The following is a 25,643-nucleotide window of genomic DNA, read 5'->3' on the forward strand; positions in this document are numbered from 1 at the left end:
TACGACAGATCCATCTGGCGATCCAAAAGAACTCTCTCATCATTGTCAATATATAGCCAGCCAGATGAAATGCCCCACAGAATCCTTCTCTTATTCATCATGAAAATTTTTGCAGAAGCGATTATATGGAAGATTTAATCTCTCTCACAGTCACACCATTTAGTAGTTGATTTCCCGGAATGTCTATCATAATCATAGAGGGTCTCCATGATGCATTGTTTGCACAATGAAAGCGATACACCAGTCAATCGATCAACCTCATCACCCAAGATCGAGATTTCCTTCTTGACCAGTGAAACCGTAATAAAGTTTACAGAGATACTTTGATGCCGCGGTATTCAGAAAATTCCACCTGTAATATCTCTCGCTATTTCGTTCGAGATGATCAGCATTCCAGGACAAGATTGGATATTGTTTAGACAACCAAATTCAAATATATTTTTTTCACCATTACCCCACTTGGGGGCATTTGGCTTCCACAAAGCATCTCCATCTTATACGAATTGTTGCAGTTGTTCTTCGCGTATTTCCCATGTTCTAATTATTGAAGTATCATGCGTCTCCAGGTACAATGTTGCCATTAGATCCATTGTTATTGTTTGTATCAGTTTAAACAGTTGTTGTTCCAGCTAAGTAGATGATTGGTCTGCTATAGCGGGTCCTCGGATACATGTATGATGATTCCATAAGGACTCAATCAATTGTTATTATTGCCTTGTGTCAGTTTCGTTAATCGGTTGTTGTTTCAGCTAAGCAGATGATTGATCTGCTGTAGCTGGCCTAGGATAATGGTGCTGCCATCTGTGGTTGCCTAGAAACAACGCCCTCTGTGTATTTGGTGTAGTGGTGGGGAACCTTCCTCATATTTGATTCCTACCTTTTTCTCCCAGTCGGTGTCAGGCTGCCTGACAGCCAGTATATTCGATAAAATCTGTACCAGTTAGCAGGCTTTTTCACGACTGATGTCTCAACCTAAAGAACGGTAGTCTTGAAGACACAGACCATGCAATATTTAAGCCTACCTTCAACTTCGAGTCATCAACGATCTATGCTCTAGCATCATCGGAGTGTTATGTTTCGAAATCCAGAATAGCTTCCAGATATTTAGCGCTATTGATTGATGTCTCAGCCTAAAGAACGGTAGCCTCCACACCCATCTTCGACTTCCTGTCATCAACGATCTATGCTCCAGGATCACCGGAGTGTTATTCCAGATACTTTGCATTGATTGATGTCTCAGCCTAAAGAACGGTAGCCTCCACACCCATCTTCGACTTCCTGTCATCAACGATCTATGCTCCAGGATCACCGGAGTGTTATTCCAGATACTTTTCATTGATGATGTCTCAGGCTCATCTTCGACTTCCAGTCATCAACGATCTTTGCTCCAGGATTTGCAGTCATCAACGATCTATGCTCCAGAATCACCGGAGTGTTATTCCAGATACTTTGCATTGATTGATGTCTCAGCCTAAAGAACGGTAGCCTCCACACCCATCTTCGATTTCCAGTCATAAACGATCTATGCCAGGATCACCGGAGTGTTATGTTTCGAAATCTAGAATAGCTCCCTGATAATTTGAGATATTAAATAATTAGAGTTCCACTAAGTTTACCCAGGTGTTTGGAATAATAGGGCTCCTGTGATTCCTAAAGAAAAATAGAGGATCACGATCGCAACTGATTTAAATATCATTATTAATAGTAAAGTATTTACAACATAAAGAATTAATTCTTTAAAATATCTTTTAAATATTAAATGCAAATACTAATACCAAGACTCTTCTGCAAAAAAACACATAAGAAATTCAAACATAATCAGTAATTATACGCACAAACATCAGTATATAATAAACTAATACACACCAACTCGTACATCCCTAGGTATAGATAGACCTGCTGTATATATCAGCGACCAATACACTCTTATCGAAAAAAAGAAAACGTCTGGTATAAAAAGTGGTCTAGCTCAAGACATAAAAACCACTTCAGACGAGCCTCCAAATTCAGTTAGTTGCCATTCAACACAACGATCAAACAACATGTTCATAGAATTAATCTTGGGAGTAATAGGCTTTCTACTAGTCTGGGATTATTTGAGTAAAAAACATCGTAATGATGTTTTTGCCAAAGCGAAAATACAAGGACCAAAGACATTGCCTATATTGGGTAATTCCTTGGACATAAAACATGTTAATACAGAAAGTGAGCAGGAATTTGAATAAAAAAATATTTGAAATTGGAAAATTTAATGTGTTTAATTAAAATTATTTCTAGATATGATTGATTTTGTGCAACAGTGTAAAGAGAAATATGGCAAAATCTATCGGATTTGGGTGCTGCATCAAGTGAGTGTTTTTGTTTTGGATGTGAAATATTTGGAAGTGATTTTGGGCAGCCAACAAATGATTAAGAAGAGTCGTTTATATGATTTTATTGTGGGCTGGTTGGGGCGTGGCTTACTTATGAGTTGGGGCAAGAAATGGCATTCCAGGCGTAAGATTATTACACCCACCTTTCATTTCAAAATCCTGGAGCAGTTTGTGGAGATTTTCGATCAGCAGAGCAGTGTTATGGTGAATAAATTATATGAGAAGGCTGATGGCAAGACAGAGATCGATATATTTCCGGTGGTGTGCTTGTGTGCCCTGGATATTATAACGGGTAAGTTAAGTTATATGATTTTAAGGAATCTACCCCCATATGCATAAACAGTTTTTAAAATTGTCTAAGGTTTATAAAACAAATTTTGAATGGAAATTTTGTTTTTTAAACATTTGATAAATTTAAAAATTGTTTATGCATATGGGAGCTAGTTTAAATAGAGTGAGGTTTTCCTATCCGAATCTAAGAAAGACTGGAGATCTTTTTCAGAATTTTGAATATTTTTCCACTGAATCTTTGTGTTTAAAATTCATGATAGGACATGTGTTTCCACTCCAGAGATTTCTTAATCAGGATCTTGTAAATATTTTGCAAACTTTAGCTCTAACTTTGGAGATGCCCGGATCTTTGAAACTTGTTTAAAATTCTAAAAGTCTAAACTTTATTTGTAATCAGAAGAAGAAAGCAACTGGAGAGTTGGATAAAGAATTAAACAGAATTATCTAAAATTAAAGAACTGGTTTTTGCTTTTAACAATTTTTGTATAACCTTCATAAAGTATATATCCTGGATCTTTATATATAGATGAGACGATATAGCCATGTCCGTCTGTCTGTTGAAATCAACTTTCCGAAGATCCCAAATAACTTAGATACATGATTGATACATCAGTATATCTGCAATAGTCCTAGTTCGGTTCATATTTAAATTCGGGAAAATCGGTTGAGTTACGTCTGAGATATAAGCAAAACACCACGACTACCTCGATTTTGGACCCATTATTGAGCTATATCTGAATTACTAAGTCATTAACATAGACAATATGGACATTTAATGTTAGATATTTCAAAAACCTTTCCAACAACGTATATAACGTCATCGAATTTCGGACCAAAATCGGGAAAAATAATTTTTACCGGATTTTTTTTTCATCTTTTTTGGCGTTCATTGTTTGAAATAATTGAGAATATTCACCAAAATCATTCGAATATTTTAAGGATTTCACATTCCTCTTTGAACTCGAAGTACGATTTCAGAAATCTAAATCGTTCAATACATATTTTCAATTCTCATACCCCCAGTAACACGATGTCTGGTTATGAATTAACTAATTGTTAAACTGACAGTTTTCATACAAAAATATTTTTAACCGACAGTATAACTATTAGTTAGGCCATAACCAGGCTTCGTGTTAATGGGGGATAGAAGAATAAAATCGGAGATGATTATAAAAAATAACCAAAACATTGCAAGACTTTTGAAAATTACCTATTTTTCTAAAAGATTTGCAAACAAATCAATGACCTGATTTCTTTTATTCCTTTTCAGAAACTGCCATGGGCGTAAAAGTTAATGCCCAAGAGAAGTCAGGTCTGGAATATGTGCAGGCCATAGCCAAGTAAGTATTCAAACTGAAATATTCGCCAATAATAATTCAAATTAACTATGAAAACTTGTTCTGCAATCCTAGTATGTCCAGAATTTCGGCCAATCGTGTGTTTAGTCCTCTACAAAGAACTGATTTTCTGTTTCGTTTAACCGCTCCCAAATTGTTTAAAGAAACTCAACGCTGTATTTCCAAACTGCATAAATTCACCATAGATGTTATAGAACAGCGGCGCTCGGCACTGGAACAATCCATTAAAAATGGCAGTCTTAAAAGTAAAAACATAATTCAATTCAGTTTCAGTCTATAAAAAATATTAATTCATTTTTCTATTTAGAAGAAACTGAAGATTCTGATTTAAATACCAAAAAACGCATGGCCTTATTAGATGTTTTATTGCAGTCCACGATTAATGGCACCGCTTTGACCAATGAGGACATACGCGAAGAAGTTGATACCTTTATGTTTGAGGGTCATGATACCACTACTAGCGGCATAGCATTTGCTCTTTATTTGATTGCCCGTCATCCCGAGGTGCAAGAGAAATTGTTGGAGGAAATCAAACATGTTTTGGGCACCGACAAGTACAAACCAGTGGCTTTTAGGGACTTGCAAGATTTGAAATATATGGAATTGGTGATCAAAGAAACCTTAAGATTATATCCCTCGGTACCGGTTATAGGCAGAGAAATAACCGAGGATACAGTAGTGGGTAAGTGTGATTAAAAATTTAAACAATAAACTAGAATAACAACTTTGTATTTTAAAACCAGGTGATGTCGTCATACCCGCCAATACCAGTGTTAACATCAATCTTTTCGCTGTTATGCGCGATTCGGATTATTTTGATGAACCCAATGCCTTTAAACCCGAACGTTTCTCTGATGATTGCAACCAGAAAGTCAATCCTTTTGCCTACACCCCCTTTTCGGCTGGGCCACGCAATTGTATTGGCCAAAAGTTTGCCACCATGGAAATGAAGAGTACCATATCGAAAATGTTGCGCCATTTTGAATTGTTACCCTTGGGTCCCGATGCTAAGCCTATAATTAATCTTATTTTACGTTCATCGACCGGTGTTCATATTGGTCTTAGACCAAGAGTTTTATAGATGATATTTTTTTTTAGAGATTTATGGACTTAAATCTAGTGATTTTTTTTATTAGTTTGTATTTGTAAATAAATTATATAGTTTTTAGTTTAAAGAAAACTTTATTGAATAAAATGTTTTATTGAAGAGATTTGTATTTTTTTATACCCTTCACCTTCGTGTATAATTCTGTTTATAATTTCCACAATATAATTTTCCGACCCTATAAAGTATATATATTCAGGATCCTTATAGATAGCGGAGCCGATTAAGCCATGTCCGTCTGTATGTCCGTCCGTCTGTCTGTCTGTTGAAATTAATTTTCGGAAGACCCCAGATATCTTCGGGATCCAGATCTTCAATAATTCTGTCAGACATACTTTCGGGAAGTTTCCTATTTAAAATCAGCAAAATCGGTCCACAACGGTCCACAACAACCTCGATTTTTGACCTATATCAGGATTACTAATTCATTAATATAGACAATATGGATATCTAATGATAGATATTTCAAAGACCTTTGCAACGATGTATATAGGATCATATTACGTTGGACCAACAATGGGTCAAAATCGGAAAAATTTTAATCTGAACTTTTTTCTCCAAATTTTTTTTTAAATTTAAAAAAAAAATTAAATTAAAAAAAAATTCAAAATTTAAAAAAAAAAAATTTTAAATTTAAAAAATTAAAATAACAATTCGAAAAATTTTTTTTTCCAAAAAATTAAAAAAATAAATTTTGTTTACCTAAAAATATTTAAAATTTGTATTTTGAAGTATAATTTGGTGAAGGTTATATAAAATTCGGCATAGCCGAATATAGCTCTCTTACTTGTTTAAATATATACTTGGTCAATTCACAAGGTCTCTTATCAGTCATATTGTCATAATGTCTTAATATATCTCGACTCGGCAGCTCGGCTTAACCGACTCTTAGTCATTCGGCGAAGGTCTCTACTGGTTGGTTACGATAACACAATAAATATAGTATACAGATTATTATTATTTTAGGACACTTTTTACTTGAAAAACAATAAAAACCATTGTGAAATATTAGGACATTATGACAATATGACATGATAAGAGACCTTGTGAATTGACCAAATGAAAATTTAAGAGAAAATGTTAACTGAAATCTAAAAATTCTTGTTAAAGATTAAACTTTTTTAAAAAAATAATGATATTTGTTTTATTTCAGTTTACAATTTCTGGTGAATCGGGTTCAAAATTAAGAAAATTTCAAAAATATGGTTTGGGCTCCACTTAATTATTAAACGACCCGCTTCATGCCTCTCTTGTGATATTTTCCAGAGATTCTATAGAGCCCTTAATGATTTCATTAGGGTCTCTCTTCCAGTAGGTCCCTCCTCCATTGCATATCTATGGTTAAAGTCGAAAATTGTGAACGATTGTACCTCCTACTAAGTATGTTTTGTTTTCTCCATATCCAATATCCTTCTGATTGTAGCCATAAAATATTTAGATCGAAAAACACATTTTATTAGAATTGAAAAGACTCTCGGAAATTACTTGATCGTGCTAAGCCTTTTTGAGGCTCTCTCAAAAACATTTGTTCAAGATTAATCCGATACCAATAGATTAAAAACCGAGCGCTATTACTTAATATTTTAGTTACAGAATCAGTTAAACTTATTTAAACTTAAGGCCTAAGTCCATAGAAGTATTAAATCTGGAAATGCAGATATTAGTTGTATATTTGTACAAAATTCCACTCTCGCAATGGACGGATAGATAAAATCTTTTCCTAATAGTTTTTCGGCTAAATCTATAAATCGCCCATTATCGTCAAGAAAGTCGTTACTAAAAATATGCGAATTTAGGACTCAGAACTACAAAACATTATACTGACTAAGTTCCTTTTGATAACACAGTGCGACACGGTGTTATTTTGCAAAAAAAGTGATCATTTTCTGAGGCTCATATCTTTCAAAAAGTTCGGAATTTTAATTTACTCTCTGAGGCAAAGTTGGAGCACTTGTCATAAAGAATATATAAAATCAAGAAACTTCATCTTCTAGATAAAAATCGCAAAAAACTTTAAAAAATTCGATTTTTTACCTTTTTTCCCTGTTCAGGTCCATAGGTAGCAAACCGTTCAAAATTCAAGGAAACAATCAACTACAAAAATGTACCTAAGATCTCAATAAACAACTTTCTAGAACATATGAACTTCCTAGGAATGATTCTTAACAACGTTTAGGTAGGTCAATATAAGTAGTAAAAAAACTAAAGGAATCAAGTGTTTTGGGCCATAAACTATTAAATTATTATAAACTAAAGCATACTTTTAGGCAGCTTTAAAAAAAAATTATTTCTAAATTTATTTAAATTTTTTTTAAGTTTTTTGCGATTTTAATCATGAAGATGAAGTTTTTTTGATTTTATATGTGCACAGTAAGATATGAGCCTGAGAAAATTATCACTTTCTTGCAAAAATTACACACAGTGTAATTCAATAATTTTACAGAAATCCTTGTTACTTTCGGGGTGAGGGAAAAAATCGAGCATTTTTTTTCATGTCTTTACACTACAATGGATCTAATAAGTGATCAAAAAGTCGGAAAAAAAAAGTCTATGATTAAAACAGAACAAAACTCAAACAAACCAGCTTTCAATTTGGAACTCATCATACAAAAATCGTGATTTCTGTAAGGAAAAATGCTGCGTTTGTCTCCAGCTGCCGTAAATTTATGTTGTCTTCCTTACGGATGACATGATTTTCGTATGATGAGTTCGACTTGGAATCAGGGGGCTATGTTTTTTGTTATCTTTTATTAATCATAGCTTTTGATTTCTCGCTTACAATTGATCGTTTATTTCCTTATACTCATACATCTGAGTTTAATTTCACTACAAAGTTCATAATAATAAGTTTATTCTCTAACTCTCTTGACTTTTACCCTCCACTGTATGTTTTCTTTACAAACTTTAGTCATCTTCCATTTTGTATAATCAATATGCAAATAAATCTATTTAACTTGGACCCGGATTATCAGTGCTTTCCCATTGTTTCTTATCACCTACATTTACACTTTGATCAATGCAAAATGTTGTTTTGAGGAAATAAGTACTTGTTGAAGGTGTATGGAGAACTAACAAACAATTCTGTTTCATTTCAATCGTCTCAAATTAACCATTTAACGGGATCTTGAGTCTGAATTGGCTATTTTAGTTTTTTTTTTAATAAAAATATATTACATTTCTTAACCTTGACAATAATATTTGGACCGTGAAGTTTATTATTGTGATTGTTAAGCTAACATATCCTGGGTCACGTTTTGATAGTTTTTATTTGACTTTTAATCGATTATAGATTTTGTTATTCACTTTAGAACGAAATATTGGTCGTAGAATCAAAAATTATATACTTATATCCTTATAAGATGAATGCTTGGGCGCTCTTGGATCTCATGTGGATTTGTACCGTTCCAAATTTGACAATTTTGTTTATTGACGTACCCATTTATCCAGAAATGGGCCTCACCGTAAAATGGGCGAAGCGAGAGAAACGTTGCCCGAACGGAAACCATTTTTGATAAATTAACGATTTGAATTTAACGGTCTACTTTCAACCTGCATGATGTTTATAAACATTTCAAGTGCTAGAAACTTCTACTTATCAACAACGTTGTTAACGCACTGTTATTAACATTGTTTATAAGTATAACAAGATTAACTGTTAGAGCTGCTAACATTAACATTAAAGCTGCTAAGAGCTCTAGAAATAGATAATTCATGAAACTACTAGAAGATGTCACTGTGTATACATATAAATAGTAACAGCAGGTTGGAAATATTCAGTTTATCATAGGCGCTGTTGTAATTAACAACGACTGCATTACCAGTGTAATCTTTTATATTATATATTGTAGATAAATTTTCTATCATGTTAAAGGCATTTGAAAGACCCTACTAATAGTAGTACTTTTCAAAAATTAGTCAATATATAATTTACAAAACTATTGATTGTTTAAATAGTAATTTCCCCTATTTATTGTGATACATCCTGAAAATAAAATACCTTCAATTTCAAAATAATCTACAACAAATAATTTGCAACATATTTGAAAGAGAGGGCAGAAAAAAGGCAACATTTTTAGTTAGAAAAGAAAACGCCATGTTATTTTAAGAAAGATTGAGACAATAACATATAAATTATTGGAATAATGCGAAATTCAAGGTCAAAAATTAAAAATTTCAAATTAATTTGAAAGTAAATTTAATTTGGCTCAAGTTCTGTAAGAATTCAAAGAATACCATTGTAAAGTAATTTCGACAATTGGTAAATTGGAATGCATTTTCTAACCTGCTAAGAGCTTCTTCAGCAATCTTATATTTCCAAGTTCTACTGTATCATTTATTTAACATACCATTATTGCGAAATAGAATATGGGAAATCAAATTCATATGGTTTTCTTTACATGTTTTGTAAGACAGACGAAATTTACTTACGCTTATAATGTAGGTGTTCAACTCCGCTTTCTGAAAAATAATTGACGTGAGCGTAGGCAAGGAGTATTCGACTTAAAGTTATTAAAATGGGCCCTATAAATTCTAAAGAGGCGGAGCTATAGGGGGTTCAAAGTAGGGTATCTTCGATTTTAAAGATTTTTGGAAAGCGCTCAGCTAGAATTTTAAAAAAAACATGCTTGCGTGTGCTGTTTATCACATATTATTTCCAATTTATAGGCATTTAAAAACTGAAATTTTAAATATTTCAGAGAAATATCAAGTATGGATCGAAAAATAAACGATTTTCAGTTAAATAATTCAAAAAATAGTAGATTTTTGCTGTTTCTTCAGCGAAAAGGTGACTTAACTCTTTTTATACCCTTCACCTTCGTGAGAATGGTATATATAAGTTTGTCATTCCGTTTGTAATTTCTTGATCCTTATAGATAGCGGAGTCGATTAAGCCATGTCCATCTGTCTGTTGAAATCAACTTTCCGAAGCCCCCAAATAACCTACATACACGATTCATACATCAATATCTCCGAAATTCTTCCGGCTCGGTTGCTATTTAAAATCGATAAAATCGGTCAACAATTGGCTGAGATATATGGAAAAAACCAGGACAACCTCGATTTTTGACCTATGTATATCTGGATTACTAAGTCGTTAATATAGACAATATGGCTATCTAATGATAGATATTTCAAAGACCTTCGCAACGACGTATATAAGATCATAGTAAGTTGGACCTACAATAGGTCAAAATCGGAAAAAATATTTTTTAACCCAGTTTTTTTTCGCTAAATGTTAAAAAAAATTTAAAAAACTAAAAAAAAAATTTTTAAATTAAAAAATACAATCCGAAAAAAATTTTTTTTTCAAAAAATAAAAAAAGAACTTTGTAAAAAAATTAATTTATTTAAAATATTTAAAAATTTTATTTTGAAGTATTGTTTGGTGAAGGGTATATAAGATTCGACACAGCCGAATATAGCTCTCTTACTTGTTTTATTAAAAAAAAATTTCTTTAAGTGTATATAACAGTAGTATAAATATAGGGATTTTGGCGAGTTTTAGTGGAATTTTTTCCTCTAAACTGGCAGAGAAGAAAAATATTGAAAATTTTTATGAGGATTACTGAAGAGAATTTTATGAAATTAAGGCAGCGACAATTTGATGACGAGGAATTTTATGTTTAAGGCATCTTTATGGAGAACATTTTGGTATAAAAACCATGTCCTACTTTACAAATATGTCGACCCTACATCCTTCGGCAATTCCCCTATATATTTTTTATCAAAATTTAAAATTTGGGCCACTTATTCTAAAATCCCAAAGCTGGGATCAGAAAACGAAAAGCAGCTTTTTAAACCTTGATGTATTCTCTATTTATTCCTAATGTATTTTCCCAGCCCCGAAGGAAATGTGGACCCTATGAGCAAATTTTTGGTCCTACAAAAAAAATTTCAAATCAATATCTCAATTAGATTAAAAAATATGCCACTTTTAAAACACAGTCTTCACAAATATTGCACTCTGATTCTGTACCACTGTGCAATGCTCTTTAAGCGGGTTTCACAGATATGGATCAATTTGGAGGACAATTCTGAAAGTTTATCTGACAGATTTTAGTGTTCATAGTTCTATCAAGCTTTCAAAAGTGAACTTTTCTGTAAATATTTTGGGCACATGCTTGAGGTAGTTGTAGGTTTTTGTTTATATCTCTATATATTCGGAAAATCATGACAAAGGTTATAAAAAGGTACTTTTTTAACATTTCATATTTATATGATGAAACAGTGGTAAATTATGATGTAATAGTATCTAATTGTTAGCGATACAAATGATCTCACAACTGTTTTATTATTCAATGAAACAATTCTTTTAAAGTTATATTTTTAACAAATTTAGCTCAATCACAAAGAGAAAAACATTCATATGTTAAACATTTTCCTGTATCTCTTAAAATATAAATACAATTCATTAAATACACAAAAAAAAACAGAACAACTTTATCTAAAAAGACAATCAAAATAAATGATTAAACAAAAAATAATGTATGTTATCAAAGTCCACCACAGAAATACACCGGTTTATTTAATCTTAAATACTGAATATTCAGACGAGCCTCTACACGTTTTACTATCAGTAGCAGTTGTGTACTTCAGCTGACAACATGTTTTGGGAATTACTGCTAGGCTTGATTGCCTTGCTCTTCATATGGGATTATTTCAATAAAAAACATCGCAGTGAAGTATTGGATAAATCGGGTATACCAGGACCTAAAACTTTGCCCATACTGGGCAATGCCTTGGATATTAAACATGTGAATAGTGATAGTGCGTATGAAACTGAATGAAAAAAAATAATTTAAACGATTACTTAACATTTCAATTGTATCTTGTAGATGTCATTGAGTTTGCTCGTGATTATAAAAGAAAATATGGTAAAATTTATCGCATTTGGGTGCTGCATCAAGTGAGTGTGGTTATTTTGGATCCTAAGTACTTGGAAATTGTTTTGAGCAGCCAACAAATGATTAAGAAAAGTAGTTTATATGATTTTCTGGTGGGTTGGTTGGGTCGTGGTCTGCTGTTGAGTTGGGGCAAGAAATGGCATTCGAGACGTAAGATTATAACACCCACCTTCCATTTCAAAATTCTTGAACAATTTGTGGAGATTTTCGATCAGCAAAGTGCTGTGATGGCGAAGAAATTGTATGAGAAGGCTGATGGTAAAACTGCAATTGATATATTTCCGGTGGTGTGTTTGTGTGCTTTGGATATTATAGCGGGTAAGTGAAGAAATTTTTATTTTTAACACTTCTTTACATTTTGTAAACAATGTAAAGAATATAATAAATAGTGTAAAGAATAAGATAATTGGTGGAATTGTTATAAAATCTCGCGAATTTAAATGGAATTTCCTTCAAATGTAAAAGTTTTTGAATTGTTTACAAAATGTAAACAAAATTTATTTACATTGTTGACATGATGTAAACAATGTAAAAAGAAAGTAAAAACGGTAAATTATTCTATTCTATGATAATTTCAACTTAAAATCTCTTTAAATCAGCGAATTCTCGAATTGTTTACATAAGGTAAACAATGTAAATAATTAAAGAATAGTCTTCTAAACACTTGTTTAAGTTTAAAAAAGGCAGGGATATAAAAAATAGCTTTAATTGAGTAGTTGGCATTATATAAATAAAGTAAAGAATTGAGTAAAAATTATGAAACGAAACAAAATTATGGGATTTTATATTAATTTTTTTATAAAATTTCATAAAAATTAAAAAAATATATTTTCATAAGGTAAACTATGTAAATAATGTAGCAAAGAAGTTACACAATAGAATGCCATCAATTTTACTTAAAAATGTCATTAAATCAGCAAGTTATGGAATTGTTTACATCAGGTAAACAATGTAAATAATGTAGAAATGAACTTCTAAACAAGTTTTCATGTTTACAAAATGCAAGGATTTAAAAAATAACATTAATTTAATTGTTGACATTATGTAAATAATGTAAAGAATTGAGTAAATAATAAGAAACTGAAAAAAATTATGAGATTTTTCTTAAATTTCTAAAAATTTCAAAATAATTAATTGTTTACAAAGGGTAAATAATGTAAGGCAAAGAGTAAATATGCTAAACAAAAGAATTTCATAAATTTTACCAACAAATTCCTTTAAATTTGAAAATTGTGGAATTGTTTACATCAGGTAAACAATGGAAATAATGTAGAAATAAACTTATAAATAAGTTTTCATGTTTACAAAATGCAGGGATTTAAAAAACAACATTAATTTTAATTATTGACATTATGTAAATAATGTAAAGAATCGAGTAAATAATAGGAAACTATACAAAATTTAAATAATTTCTTTGAAATTTTTAAAAATTTCAAATAATTAAATGTTTACAAAGAGTAAATAATGTAAAGTAAAGTGTAAATATGGTAAACAATAGAATTTCATAAACTTTACCTACAAATTCCTTTAAATCTGCAAATTGTGGAATTGTTTACATCAGGTAAACAATGTAAATAATGTAGAAATAAACTTCTAAACAAGTTTTCGTGATTACAAAATGCAGGGATTTAAAAAATAACATTAATTTTAATTGTTGACATTATGTAAATACTGTAAAGAATTGAGTAAATAATAAGAAACTGAAAAAAATTAGCAGATTTTTCTTAAATTTTTAAAAATTTCAAAATAATTAATTGTTTACAAAGAGTAAATAATGTAAAGTAAGGAATAAATATCGTAAGCAATAGAATGTCATACATTTTACCTACAAATTCCTTTAAATTTGGATATTGTGGAATTGTTTACATAAGGTAAACAATGTAAATAATGTAGAAATAGTCTTCTACACAAGTGTTCATGTTTGAAAAATGCTGGGATTAAAAAAATAACATTCATTTTAATTGTTTACATTATGTAAATTATGTAAAGAATTGAGTAAATAATAAGAAATTGAACAAAATTAGAAAATTTTTCATAAATTTTTAAAAATTTCAAAATAATTAATTGTTTACAAAGTTTAAATAATGTAAAGTAAAGATTAAATATGGTAAAGAATAGAATGTCATACATTTTAACTACAAATTCCTATAAATTTGGAAATTGTGGAATTGTTTACATAAGGTAAACAATGTAAATAATGTAGAAATAGTCTTCTAAATACGATTTCATGTTTACAAAATGCAGGAATTTAAAAAACAACATTAATTTTAATTGTTGACATTATGTAAATAATGTAAAGAATTGAGTAAATAATAAGAAACTGAACAAAATTTCCATAAATTCTTTGAAATTTTTAAAAATTTCAATATAATTTATTGTTTACAAAGAGTAAATAATGTAAAGTAAAATGTAAATATGGTAGAAAATTGAATTTTATAAATATTACCTACAAATTCCTTTAAATTTGGAAATTGTGGAATTGTTTACATCAGGTAAACAATGTAAATAATGTTGAAATAGTGCTCTAAATATGTTTTCATATTTGCAAAATGCTGGGATTAAAAAAGTAACATTAATTTTAATTGTTGACATTATGTAAATAATGTAAAGAATTGTGTAAATAATAAGAAACTGAAAAAATTATGTTATTTTTCATAGATTCTTTAAAATTTCTAAAAATTTCAATATAATTAATTGTTTACAAAGGGTAAATAATGTAAAGTAAAGAGTAAATATGGTAAACAGTAGAATTTCATAAACTTTACCTACAATTTCCTTTAAATCTGCAAATTGTGAAATTGTTTACATCAGGTAAACAATGTAAATAATGTAGAATTAAACTTCTAAATAAGTTTTCATGTTTACAAAATGCAGGGATTTAAAAAATAACATTAATTTTAATTGTTGACATTATGTAAATAATGTAAAGAATTGAGTAAATTATCAGATTTTTCATAAATTCTTTTAAATTTTTAAAAAAATCAGAATAATTAATTGTTTACAAATTTTAAATAATGTAAAGTTAAGAGTAAATATGGTAAACAAAAGAATTTCATAAACTTTACCTACAAATTCCTTTAAATCTGCAAATTGTGGAATTGTTTACATCAGGTCAACAATGTAAATAAAGTAGAAGTAGTCCTCTAAATACGATTTCATGTTTACAAAATGCAGGGATTTAAAAAATAACATTAATTTTAATTGTTGACATTATGTAAATAATGTAAAGAATTGAGTAAATAATAAAAAACTGAAAAAAATATGTTATTTTTCATAGATTCTTTAAAATTTTTAAAAATTTCAAAATAATTAATTGTTTACAAAGAGTAAATAATGTAAAGTAAAGAGTAAATAAGATAAAGAGTGGAATGTCATAAATTTTACCTACAAATTCCTTTAAATCTGCAAATTGTTTAATTGTTTACATCAGGTAAACAATGTAAATAATGTAGAAATAGTCTCCTAAATATGTTTCCATGTTTACAAAATGCAGGGATTTAAAAAATAACTTTAATTTTAATTGTTGACATTATGTAAATAATGTAAAGAATTGAGTAAATAATAAGAAACTGAAAAAAATTAGCAGATTTTTCTTAAATTTTTAAAAATTTCAAAGTAATTAATTGTTTACAAAGAGTAAATAATGTAAAGTAAGGAATAAATATCGTAAACAATAGAATTTCATAAACTTTACCTACAAATTCCATTAAATCTGCAAATTGTGGAATTGTTTACATGAGGTAAACAATGTAAATAATGTAGAAATAGTCTTCGAAATACGATTTCACGTTTGCACTTAATTTTTAATAGTTGATTTTTTGTAAATAATGTAAAGAATCGAGTATATAATGAAAAACTGATTAAAATTATAAAATTTTTCTTAAATTTTTTTAAAAAATTTTTTAAAATCCCAAAATTTAATTGTTTACTTTAGGTAAACATTGTAAATAATACAGTAAAGAGGGTAGAAAATAAAATAACATTAATTTTACCCAAAAATTCCTTTAAATCTGCAATTTTTTTAATTGTTTACATAATGTAAACAATGTAAATTATAGAGAAATAGTCTTCCAAAAACTAGTTCTTGTTAATAAAAGGCTGGGATTAAAAAATTATGAAAATTTCCTTAAAATATTTAAATTTTTTTTAAATTTCTCTAAAATCGGAGAAACTGAATTGTTTACATAAGGTAATGAATGAGTTAACATAGTAAATAACAGAATGTCCTAAATTTTACATAGAAATTTCTTTAAATCTGCAAGTCTAAACATGTAACAATATCAATGAACTTTTATCTTTAACTTATATCTGTCATGACTTGCCACTTTTAGATATCCAGACATGAGTTATTAATGCAAATAATATAAAAAATGATAAGGCAAATAAAAATAACAATGATTAAATTAAAACACTTTATAAAAAGCAATTCAATTTAGGCCAAACAACTTTTATTATTACTGAGATAATGTTAAGATTATGATAAGATTTCTAGACAAAAATTTTAATATTAACAGGGTGTTTACTAGTTCATTTAAAATTGTCTGTAACTTTTATTTCAGAAACTGCCATGGGTGTTAAAGTAAATGCCCAGGAACAGCCTGGCCTAGAATATGCCCAAGCCATAACAACGTAAGTTTTATCTATAAACTTGCCTTTTAAAAAAAAAAAAACTGTTGAACTAAATTTCCTTTACTAATATTTAGTGTGGCCCGCATAATGGCGAATCGTTTTATTAAGCCTCTGCAAAGAACTGATGTCCTATTCCGTTTAACAGCCCCCAAGCAATATCAAGAATCTCAGCGTTGCATTAAAGTCTTGCATAAATTCACCACAGATGTTATAGAACAAAGGCGTGCGGCTCTCGAGCAATCGCTAAAAGATGGCTCTTTGAAAAGTAAGTATTTTCTAAATTATTTCTAAACATTTTTAACTGAAATCTTATATCTATTTTTTAGCTGAAACTGAGGATTCCGAATTAAATACCAAAAAACGCATGGCCTTATTAGATGTTTTATTGCAATCCTCTGTGAATGGTGTGCCTTTGACCAATGAGGATATACGCGAAGAAGTTGATACTTTTATGTTTGAGGGACATGATACCACTACTAGTGGCATATCATTTGCCTTGTATTTAATAGCCCGCCATCCGGAGGTCCAAGTGAAACTAGTGGAGGAGATTAAACAAGTTCTGGGTACCGACAAAAATAAACCGGTTACATATCGTGAGCTACAAGATCTGAAATATATGGAATGTGCTATAAAGGAAAGTCAAAGATTATATCCTTCAGTGCCTGCCATAGGCAGGGAAATAACCGAGGATATAACAGTGGGTTAGTATTAACACTCTATAAAAACTTTATATCTTAAAAAACTTTATATTTCTGGATTTTTATTTAAAATTTTTCTATTCCTTTTAGGCGACATTGCCATACCCGCTAAAACTAATCTCAGTTTATCTCTATTTATGGTTTTACGTGATCCCGATTACTTCTCAAATCCCGATGACTTTAAACCCGAACGTTTTGAGAGCGAAAGCGATGAGAAAATCAATCCCTTTGCCTATACTCCCTTCTCGGCGGGACCACGCAACTGTATTGGCCAAAAGTTTGCCATGCTGGAAATGAAGAGTACTTTATCGAAAATGTTGCGTCATTTTGAATTATTACCGCTGGGACCAGATGTTAAACCGGTAATTAATCTAATTTTACGTTCCACAACTGGTATACATGTTGGACTTAGACCTCGAGATTTGTAAAAGGCTGATACTAAAAAAGGCACACGATGTGTGTATGTAATTATTATTTTTAGTTTATGAAAGTAGTATTATCTTGTACTTGTACTTCTATTTATATTTAGATAAGGAATAAAAAATTATATAAAAATAGGTTGGTAATTTTTTTTATATGACTGCCCTAGCTTCTCAACATTTATAAGAGAAGCTGATTAGGAAGGGGAGGTATTGCAAAAGTTGGACAGGTAAAAATACCAGGTTCTTGTACCTGGTACTTTTATCTGCTGCCACTTTGGTAAACGAAATCAATGAAATTTGTTGTGATTTAATTCACTTGTGAATAACACAACACATTATTTACCGATCCCATTATTCATTAGATAATCCGATACCCTCAAAAGTATAAGAATTTGAGATAAAGTTCTATAAAGCTGTCATCATAATAGCTGCTATCCAGCAAAAGCACTGGTTCTCGCAAACGAGCATAATGACTTCCGATGGGAAATTCGAGTGATCACAGATATTCTTTATTATCGCTCTAGGCCCTGTAGTTTACAAATTATAAGCAATTTTAGATACATATATTGGAATTTTCGTTATAAAAATCAAATGTTGGTGGGAAATATGAGTGATCACAGTTTTTCTTTATTTTCGAATTGCGAATTTTAATCTATTGTTACGTTTTAACCTTTTCAAAACGTTTGGTTTATTTCCTTTAAATAAACCGGATACTTTTGATTGCAAATAAAAGCCGTTTAGAAGTTTGAAAATTGTAACAACTCTTTATTTATTTAAAATGTACAACAACAGAATTAAATAGTCACTCAATGTTTTTTTTATACACGTTTATAAATTCGCAGAAATACAGACACACTTAATAATGTACACGAATTCACTTGAAAAATACAGCACACTTTAAGTCACTCAGTTGATGTTTATTCGAAAGGCGTCTCTGATAAACTCACTAACGACTGCAACCTCTGCCACTATTTATAACACTGCCATCTGCACTCTAGATTGCTCTTTAACTGTCAAAGCTCGTATATTCTAAAGCTTTCTAATACATACGCCATTTGTGGTGTACTTTCTACAATGTTCTTTAACTGAATATTCGAATTCGAATATACGGTCGCAGCAAACAGCGTTGTCATACTTACGATCAATGGTCAACTGAAAGCTTTTATTCAATGTTAATAATGCATACAGTTTGCTATTACAGCACTGCTATTTGAAAGCATTATGCTACTTTTATATTTGAATTCAAGTACAATTTCGTAACAGTATTTATGAGAGCATAACTATTTTCAGATAGGGCAATCGTATGGGGGCTAGGAGAAACTCAGAAAGTGATCCTGATCAGATTGGTTACTTTAAGGTGGGTGTTGGGACAATATTTAGGCAAGTTACAAACATCAGCACTAACCCAATATACCTTCCCCACTATGGTGGTGGTATAAAAACAGCGTTCAAAAGATTCGCCATCTAATGTAAATCCTTCATTTTTAAGTCATACACAGTTGGATTTGTGAAAGTATGTTTAAAGCATCGTATGTATCGGAAAACATAAGATAGAAATCGTAACGCTCAGGAATGACAAGTCAATCTTTTGATAATATAGCCTTGAATCGCTGATGGAATCGTTTTCCTTGTTCGTGTGATTCGGTGGACAATTAGTATAAGAAATCATCAAAGTTGTGATGCAGAAAATGTAATTTCAATGTCATAGATGCATTCGGCTTGCGGTTTCCGGTATGCCGTGGAGCTAAGGTTCAGCTGTGTGAGTTTTCTCTGCTTCTAAAATGAGGTAAAAAAATTCTGAATTCCGTTGCGATAATCCCAATTTATGTAATCCATTCCGGATTTTGCAAATTGGATGGCAAGGAGAAAACACTTTCGAGAGCCCATATGGACATAACTAAGGACTCGGGGGTTTAGGTGGATCGACACCATCAGAGCGTGGCACAGGAAGTGGGGCAATAAAAACTGAAATATATGATTTTGTCTTCAACTTTTTCTTATTCGTTCCAACAGTATAATTTCCAATTTTGATGTAAAACAAAGTTTGAATATGTGAAAATGCTTTTTCCAATATTATAATATTCGAAATGGAGTTTGTATTTTATGTGTTGCACTGTGTACTTGAACGATGAGATTATATATATTTATAGCAAGTATTCATGCAGAAATGTCATCAAAAACTTACACCATCGATCACACGACTACTATTTTGTGAGGTGATCGTTTCTTTAGAATTATTATAAAATCCAGTGAATCAACATACCATGGATATTGGCTTACTGTAGTTCTTAAATTAAGCAAATTATTTCAAAACCACAAGTTTGTATGGAAAAAACATCAACCTATATAAATGATGAAAAAAACCAAATATATCATTTGTTTACAAATTGCTCCACCTTAATCATTAAAAAGTAAACTGATATACACTTAGACGAGTCTCTATTTAAACCCTTTAGTTACAATGAAGATTTTTAGTAGTAATTTTACTCTGTAGTTAGCACCATGTTTACGGAATTGCTGATGGGCTTAATTGCCCTTTTATTTGTGTGGGACTATATCAATAAAAAATATCGTAATGATGTGTTGGAGAAATCGTGTATACCGGGACCTAAAGTAATGCCTATTCTAGGCAATGCTATGGACTTGAGACATGTTAATAGTGATAGTAAGTTTGAATACAATTAAAGTTCTAAAATAAGTACTTAACTATAATTTGTTATCTTTTAGATGTTATTGATTCTATACATGATTTTAAAAGAAAATATGGTAAAATCTATCGCTTGTGGGTGCTGCATCAATTGACTGTTGTTATATTGGATCCCAAATATTTGGAGATTGTTCTGAACAGCCAACAGATGCTGAAAAAGAGTACTTTATATGATTTTATGGCGAGTTGGTTGGGTCGCGGTCTACTGCTGAGTTGGGGCAAGAAATGGCATTCGAGGCGTAAAATTATAACGCCCACCTTCCACTTCAAAATTCTTGAAGAATTTGTGGAGATTTTCGATCAGCAGGGCAGTGTTATGATGAAGAAATTGTACGAAAAGGCTGATGGCAAAACCGCAGTTGATATATTTCCGGTGGTGTGTTTGTGTGCATTGGATATTATAGCGGGTAAGTAGAAAAGTCGCCCTGGAAGAAATATCAGGGAGACAAGGTTCTTAGATCCGTCTGGTCTTTAAATAATGAGGAATTTAATGTTCGAAAACGGTTGTGAATTTTTCGAAGTAGAATCGATTTACTCCGGAAAAAACTATTTAAATGAAATTTGTAGCTTTTAACAGGAACTTACCAGAGCTTTCAATGTGGGAATATACAATGACTCGGTTTGCACCATCGAAGTTTCGACCATCGCACAGTGGTTTAAAAACTTTTTTTCTTGAGAAGTTCAGGTCAAGTTCAGTTCTAGTTCAGTTCTAGTTCAGTTCTAGTTCAGTTCTAGTTCAGTTCTAGTTCAGTTCTAGTTCAGTTCTAGTTCAGTTCTAGTTCAGTTCTAGTTCTAGTTCAGTTCTAGTTCAGTTCTAGTTCAGTTCTAGTTCAGTTCTAGTTCAGTTCTAGTTCAGTTCTAGTTCAGTTCTAGTTCAGTTCTAGTTCAGTTCTAGTTCAGTTCTAGTTCAGTTCTAGTTCAGTTCAGTTCTAGTTCAGTTCTAGTTCAGTTCTAGTTCAGTTCTAGTTCAGTTCTAGTTCAGTTCTAGTTCAGTTCTAGTTCAGTTCTAGTTCAGTTCTAGTTCAGTTCAGTTCTAGTTCAGTTCTAGTTCAGTTCTAGTTCAGTTCTAGTTCAGTTCTAGTTCAGTTCTAGTTCAGTTCTAGTTCAGTTCTAGTTCAGTTCTAGTTCAGTTCTAGTTCAGTTCTAGTTCAGTTCTAGTTCAGTTCTAGTTCAGTTCTAGTTCAGTTCTAGTTCAGTTCTAGTTCAGTTCTAGTTCAGTTCTAGTTCAGTTCTAGTTCAGTTCTAGTTCAGTTCTAGTTCAGTTCTAGTTCAGTTCTAGTTCAGTTCTAGTTCAGTTCTAGTTCAGTTCTAGTTCAGTTCTAGTTCAGTTCTAGTTCAGTTCTAGTTCAGTTCTAGTTCAGTTCTAGTTCAGTTCTAGTTCAGTTCTAGTTCAGTTCTAGTTCAGTTCTAGTTCAGTTCTAGTTCAGTTCTAGTTCAGTTCTAGTTCAGTTCTAGTTCAGTTCTAGTTCAGTTCTAGTTCAGTTCTAGTTCAGTTCTAGTTCAGTTCTAGTTCAGTTCTAGTTCAGTTCTAGTTCAGTTCTAGTTCAGTTCTAGTTCAGTTCTAGTTCAGTTCTAGTTCAGTTCTAGTTCAGTTCTAGTTCAGTTCTAGTTCAGTTCTAGTTCAGTTCTAGTTCAGTTCTAGTTCAGTTCTAGTTCAGTTCTAGTTCAGTTCTAGTTCAGTTCTAGTTCAGTTCTAGTTCAGTTCTAGTTCAGTTCTAGTTCAGTTCTAGTTCAGTTCTAGTTCAGTTCTAGTTCAGTTCTAGTTCAGTTCTAGTTCAGTTCTAGTTCAGTTCTAGTTCAGTTCTAGTTCAGTTCTAGTTCAGTTCTAGTTCAGTTCTAGTTCAGTTCTAGTTCAGTTCTAGTTCTAGTTCAGTTCTAGTTCAGTTCTAGTTCAGTTCTAGTTCAGTTCTAGTTCAGTTCTAGTTCAGTTCTAGTTCAGTTCTAGTTCAGTTCTAGTTCAGTTCTAGTTCAGTTCTAGTTCAGTTCTAGTTCAGTTCTAGTTCAGTTCTAGTTCAGTTCTAGTTCAGTTCTAGTTCAGTTCTAGTTCAGTTCTAGTTCAGTTCTAGTTCAGTTCTAGTTCAGTTCTAGTTCAGTTCTAGTTCAGTTCTAGTTCAGTTCTAGTTCAGTTCTAGTTCAGTTCTAGTTCAGTTCTAGTTCAGTTCTAGTTCAGTTCTAGTTCAGTTCTAGTTCAGTTCTAGTTCAGTTCTAGTTCAGTTCTAGTTCAGTTCTAGTTCAGTTCTAGTTCAGTTCTAGTTCTAGTTCAGTTCTAGTTCAGTTCTAGTTCAGTTCTAGTTCAGTTCTAGTTCAGTTCTAGTTCAGTTCTAGTTCAGTTCTAGTTCAGTTCTAGTTCAGTTCTAGTTCAGTTCTAGTTCAGTTCTAGTTCAGTTCTAGTTCAGTTCTAGTTCAGTTCTAGTTCAGTTCTAGTTCAGTTCTAGTTCAGTTCTAGTTCAGTTCTAGTTCAGTTCTAGTTCAGTTCTAGTTCAGTTCTAGTTCAGTTCTAGTTCAGTTCTAGTTCAGTTCTAGTTCAGTTCTAGTTCAGTTCTAGTTCAGTTCTAGTTCAGTTCTAGTTCAGTTCTAGTTCAGTTCTAGTTCAGTTCTAGTTCAGTTCTAGTTCAGTTCTAGTTCAGTTCTAGTTCAGTTTTAGTTCAGTTCTAGTTCAGTTCTAGTTCAGTTCTAGTTCAGTTCTAGTTCAGTTCTAGTTCAGTTCTAGTTCAGTTCTAGTTCAGTTCTTTGGGACTATATAGAATTTGTATATGATCCGGAAAGATAACTTAATGCAAAAGCGTGTAAAGAAAAATTTGGCTCACTTAAGCGGACATACCACCCCGCAGTCCTATCCAAACTTGGCATATTTAAAAAAAATGTCGGTTTGAGTAAAAAATTCTAAAAAATTTAAAAATAAATTTCGACCTTCCGTAGGCCCGCCATATCAAAAAAACCATAAAAAGATCGAGCAAAATTAAAAGAAATAAATCAATAAACCTGCGTATTTTTTGTAGATCCTTCAAGGACTATTTATATTCAAAATTTCAGATCATTCGGATAATAAATGAATTTTTGGCGATTTTTTTAAAAAAATTGAGACCCGAGGTGACCAACTTTGAGGGGCTACGTACTGGCCCCCATTAGCGAAAACACCTCAGCTCAAATCATGTGAAATTTCGTAACAATATTCCAATAATTCCCAAGATATTGAATTATTTCCAATAAAAAGTGTCTAAACCACTGTGCATCGTCATAAACGAATCGGGTAAATGTTGCCTGTAATGGAAAAACTGGAGCAGGGTTCTAAGTTCATCACATTCAAAGTAAATCAATCGCTGTTATAATTAATGTAAATTATTTGGTACAGCGGTCGCTTGATAGAGCCGCCATTATTTGAGAGCATATCGGTCTGATCGGTATAGAACCCTACCAGCTAGCAACCAAAATGTTTCATTAAGATTTTACATTTTTATAATTATTGAATCCTTTTTTTATTTGAAATCTTTCAGAGACTTCCATGGGTGTTAAAGTAAATGCCCAAGAAAATCCTGGTTTGGAATATGTCCTAGCCATAGACAGGTAAGTTTTTCAAATTATACAATTCCATTAATTTAAAACAATTATTTTCCACACCTTTGCAGCCTTGGTCGCATATTGGCAGAACGTTTCATTAGACCTCTGCAAAGAACTGATTTGCTATTCCGCTTAACGGCCCCCAAACAATACCAAGAGTCTCAGCGTTGCATTAAAGTTTTGCATGAATTCACCATAAATGTTATAGAACAAAGAAGGGCGGCTCTCGAGCAATCGCTAAAAGATGGCTCTTTGAAAAGTTAGTATTTTTTAAAATGATTTCTATGAACTTTTTAACTGAAATCTGAATCTTATATCTATTTTATAGCTGCAACTGAGGATTCCGAATTAAATACCAAAAAACGCATGGCTTTACTAGATGTTTTATTGCAATCCAACGTGAATGGTGTGCCTTTGACCAATAAGGACATACGCGAAGAAGTTGATACATTTATGGTTGCTGGTCATGATACCACAGCCAGTGGCATATCATTTACTCTACATTTGTTAGCCCGCCATCCCGAGATCCAACAAAAACTGGTGGAGGAGATCAAAGAAGTTATAGGCACTGACAAAAATAAACCAGTGACAATTCGTGACCTACAAGAGCTCAAATATATGGAATGTGTCATAAAGGAAAGCGTTAGATTATATCCTCCCGGACCTATTATTGGTCGCCAAATACAAGAAGATGTTAAAGTGGGTAAGTGTTTCATTTAATTATTTGTATTTGTTAATGTCAACAACTAATTTTAAAATCTCCTTAGGCGATATTACCATACCTGCTAATACAAATATAGATATACCTTTGTTTATGATCATGCGTGATCCTGATTATTTTATTAAACCCAATGATTTCATACCCGAACGCTTTGAAAGTACCAGCGATGAAAAAATCCACCCCTTTGCCTATATCCCGTTCTCGGCGGGACCACGCAACTGTATAGGGCAAAAGTTTGCCATGTTGGAAACAAAAAGTATTGTATCGAAAATATTGCGTCATTTTGAATTGTTACCGCTGGGACCTGATGTTAAGCCGTTGATTAATGTTGTATTACGCTCAAAAACTGGCATGCATATTGGACTTAAGCCCAGAGATTTACAACATTGATCTGAAGGGAAAGCAAGTGTGTCTTTTAATAAAGTAATAAAATATAAGCAGTATTATTTATAATGTAAAGAAATCATAAAAAAATCTTATTAATTTATTAGTGAAATTTCAGATTAGATGAAATATAGGTTCTGTTTTAAACTTATTTGGTTAAATATTTGTTTTCTGCTTTTTTTTCTGTATGTCTGTCTGTCTGTTGAAAACACGATACGGCCTTAACTAAAGGAGCTAGTTAGCTACAATTTTCCACAAATACTCTCAGTTGATAAGGTTTGTTATTGTTATTGAAAATGGGCAAGATCGGTCCTAGCCACATACAATGTCCCCTCGGAATACTGTTTGAGCAGTCATACATAAGATTAAGCGGCAATCCTGATAACATTAATTCTATGTACCTTGAAATTTTACTGTAACATCCAAGGTCCCTTTTAAAAAAAATACCGAACAGATTTCTGCTCTTCTTTGAATTGAGTCGGAAACATTTTAA

The 25,643-nt window shown here is 31.5% G+C and overlaps 3 protein-coding genes across 3 annotated transcripts; all 3 read left to right on the forward strand.

The window, feature by feature from the left end:
- The first annotated feature begins 2,025 nt into the window (after window positions 1-2,025).
- Window positions 2,026-5,201, forward strand: LOC135959284 (cytochrome P450 4d2-like). The gene is made up of 6 exons (XM_065510413.1): window positions 2,026-2,205; window positions 2,278-2,664; window positions 3,934-4,003; window positions 4,076-4,266; window positions 4,329-4,703; window positions 4,765-5,201. The coding sequence occupies exons 1-6, from the start codon at window positions 2,043-2,045 to the stop codon at window positions 5,100-5,102; spliced, it is 1,524 nt and encodes a 507-aa protein (XP_065366485.1). The 5' UTR covers window positions 2,026-2,042; the 3' UTR covers window positions 5,103-5,201.
- A 6,509-nt stretch (window positions 5,202-11,710) lies between these two features.
- Window positions 11,711-17,796, forward strand: LOC135959283 (cytochrome P450 4d2-like). Its single transcript, XM_065510411.1, has 6 exons — window positions 11,711-11,894; window positions 11,963-12,349; window positions 16,591-16,660; window positions 16,735-16,925; window positions 16,987-17,361; window positions 17,449-17,796. Exons 1-6 carry the CDS (start codon window positions 11,732-11,734, stop codon window positions 17,784-17,786), a joined length of 1,524 nt encoding a protein of 507 aa, XP_065366483.1. The 5' UTR covers window positions 11,711-11,731; the 3' UTR covers window positions 17,787-17,796.
- Window positions 17,797-20,249: 2,453 nt separating this feature from the next.
- On the forward strand, window positions 20,250-25,201 carry LOC135959281 (cytochrome P450 4d2-like). The gene is made up of 6 exons (XM_065510409.1): window positions 20,250-20,445; window positions 20,508-20,894; window positions 23,982-24,051; window positions 24,114-24,304; window positions 24,374-24,748; window positions 24,813-25,201. The coding sequence occupies exons 1-6, from the start codon at window positions 20,283-20,285 to the stop codon at window positions 25,154-25,156; spliced, it is 1,530 nt and encodes a 509-aa protein (XP_065366481.1). The 5' UTR covers window positions 20,250-20,282; the 3' UTR covers window positions 25,157-25,201.
- The last annotated feature ends 442 nt before the right edge of the window (window positions 25,202-25,643 follow it).

The sequence above is a fragment of the Calliphora vicina genome, chromosome 4 (assembly GCF_958450345.1).
Source record: "Calliphora vicina chromosome 4, idCalVici1.1, whole genome shotgun sequence".
NCBI lineage: Eukaryota > Metazoa > Arthropoda > Insecta > Diptera > Calliphoridae > Calliphora > Calliphora vicina.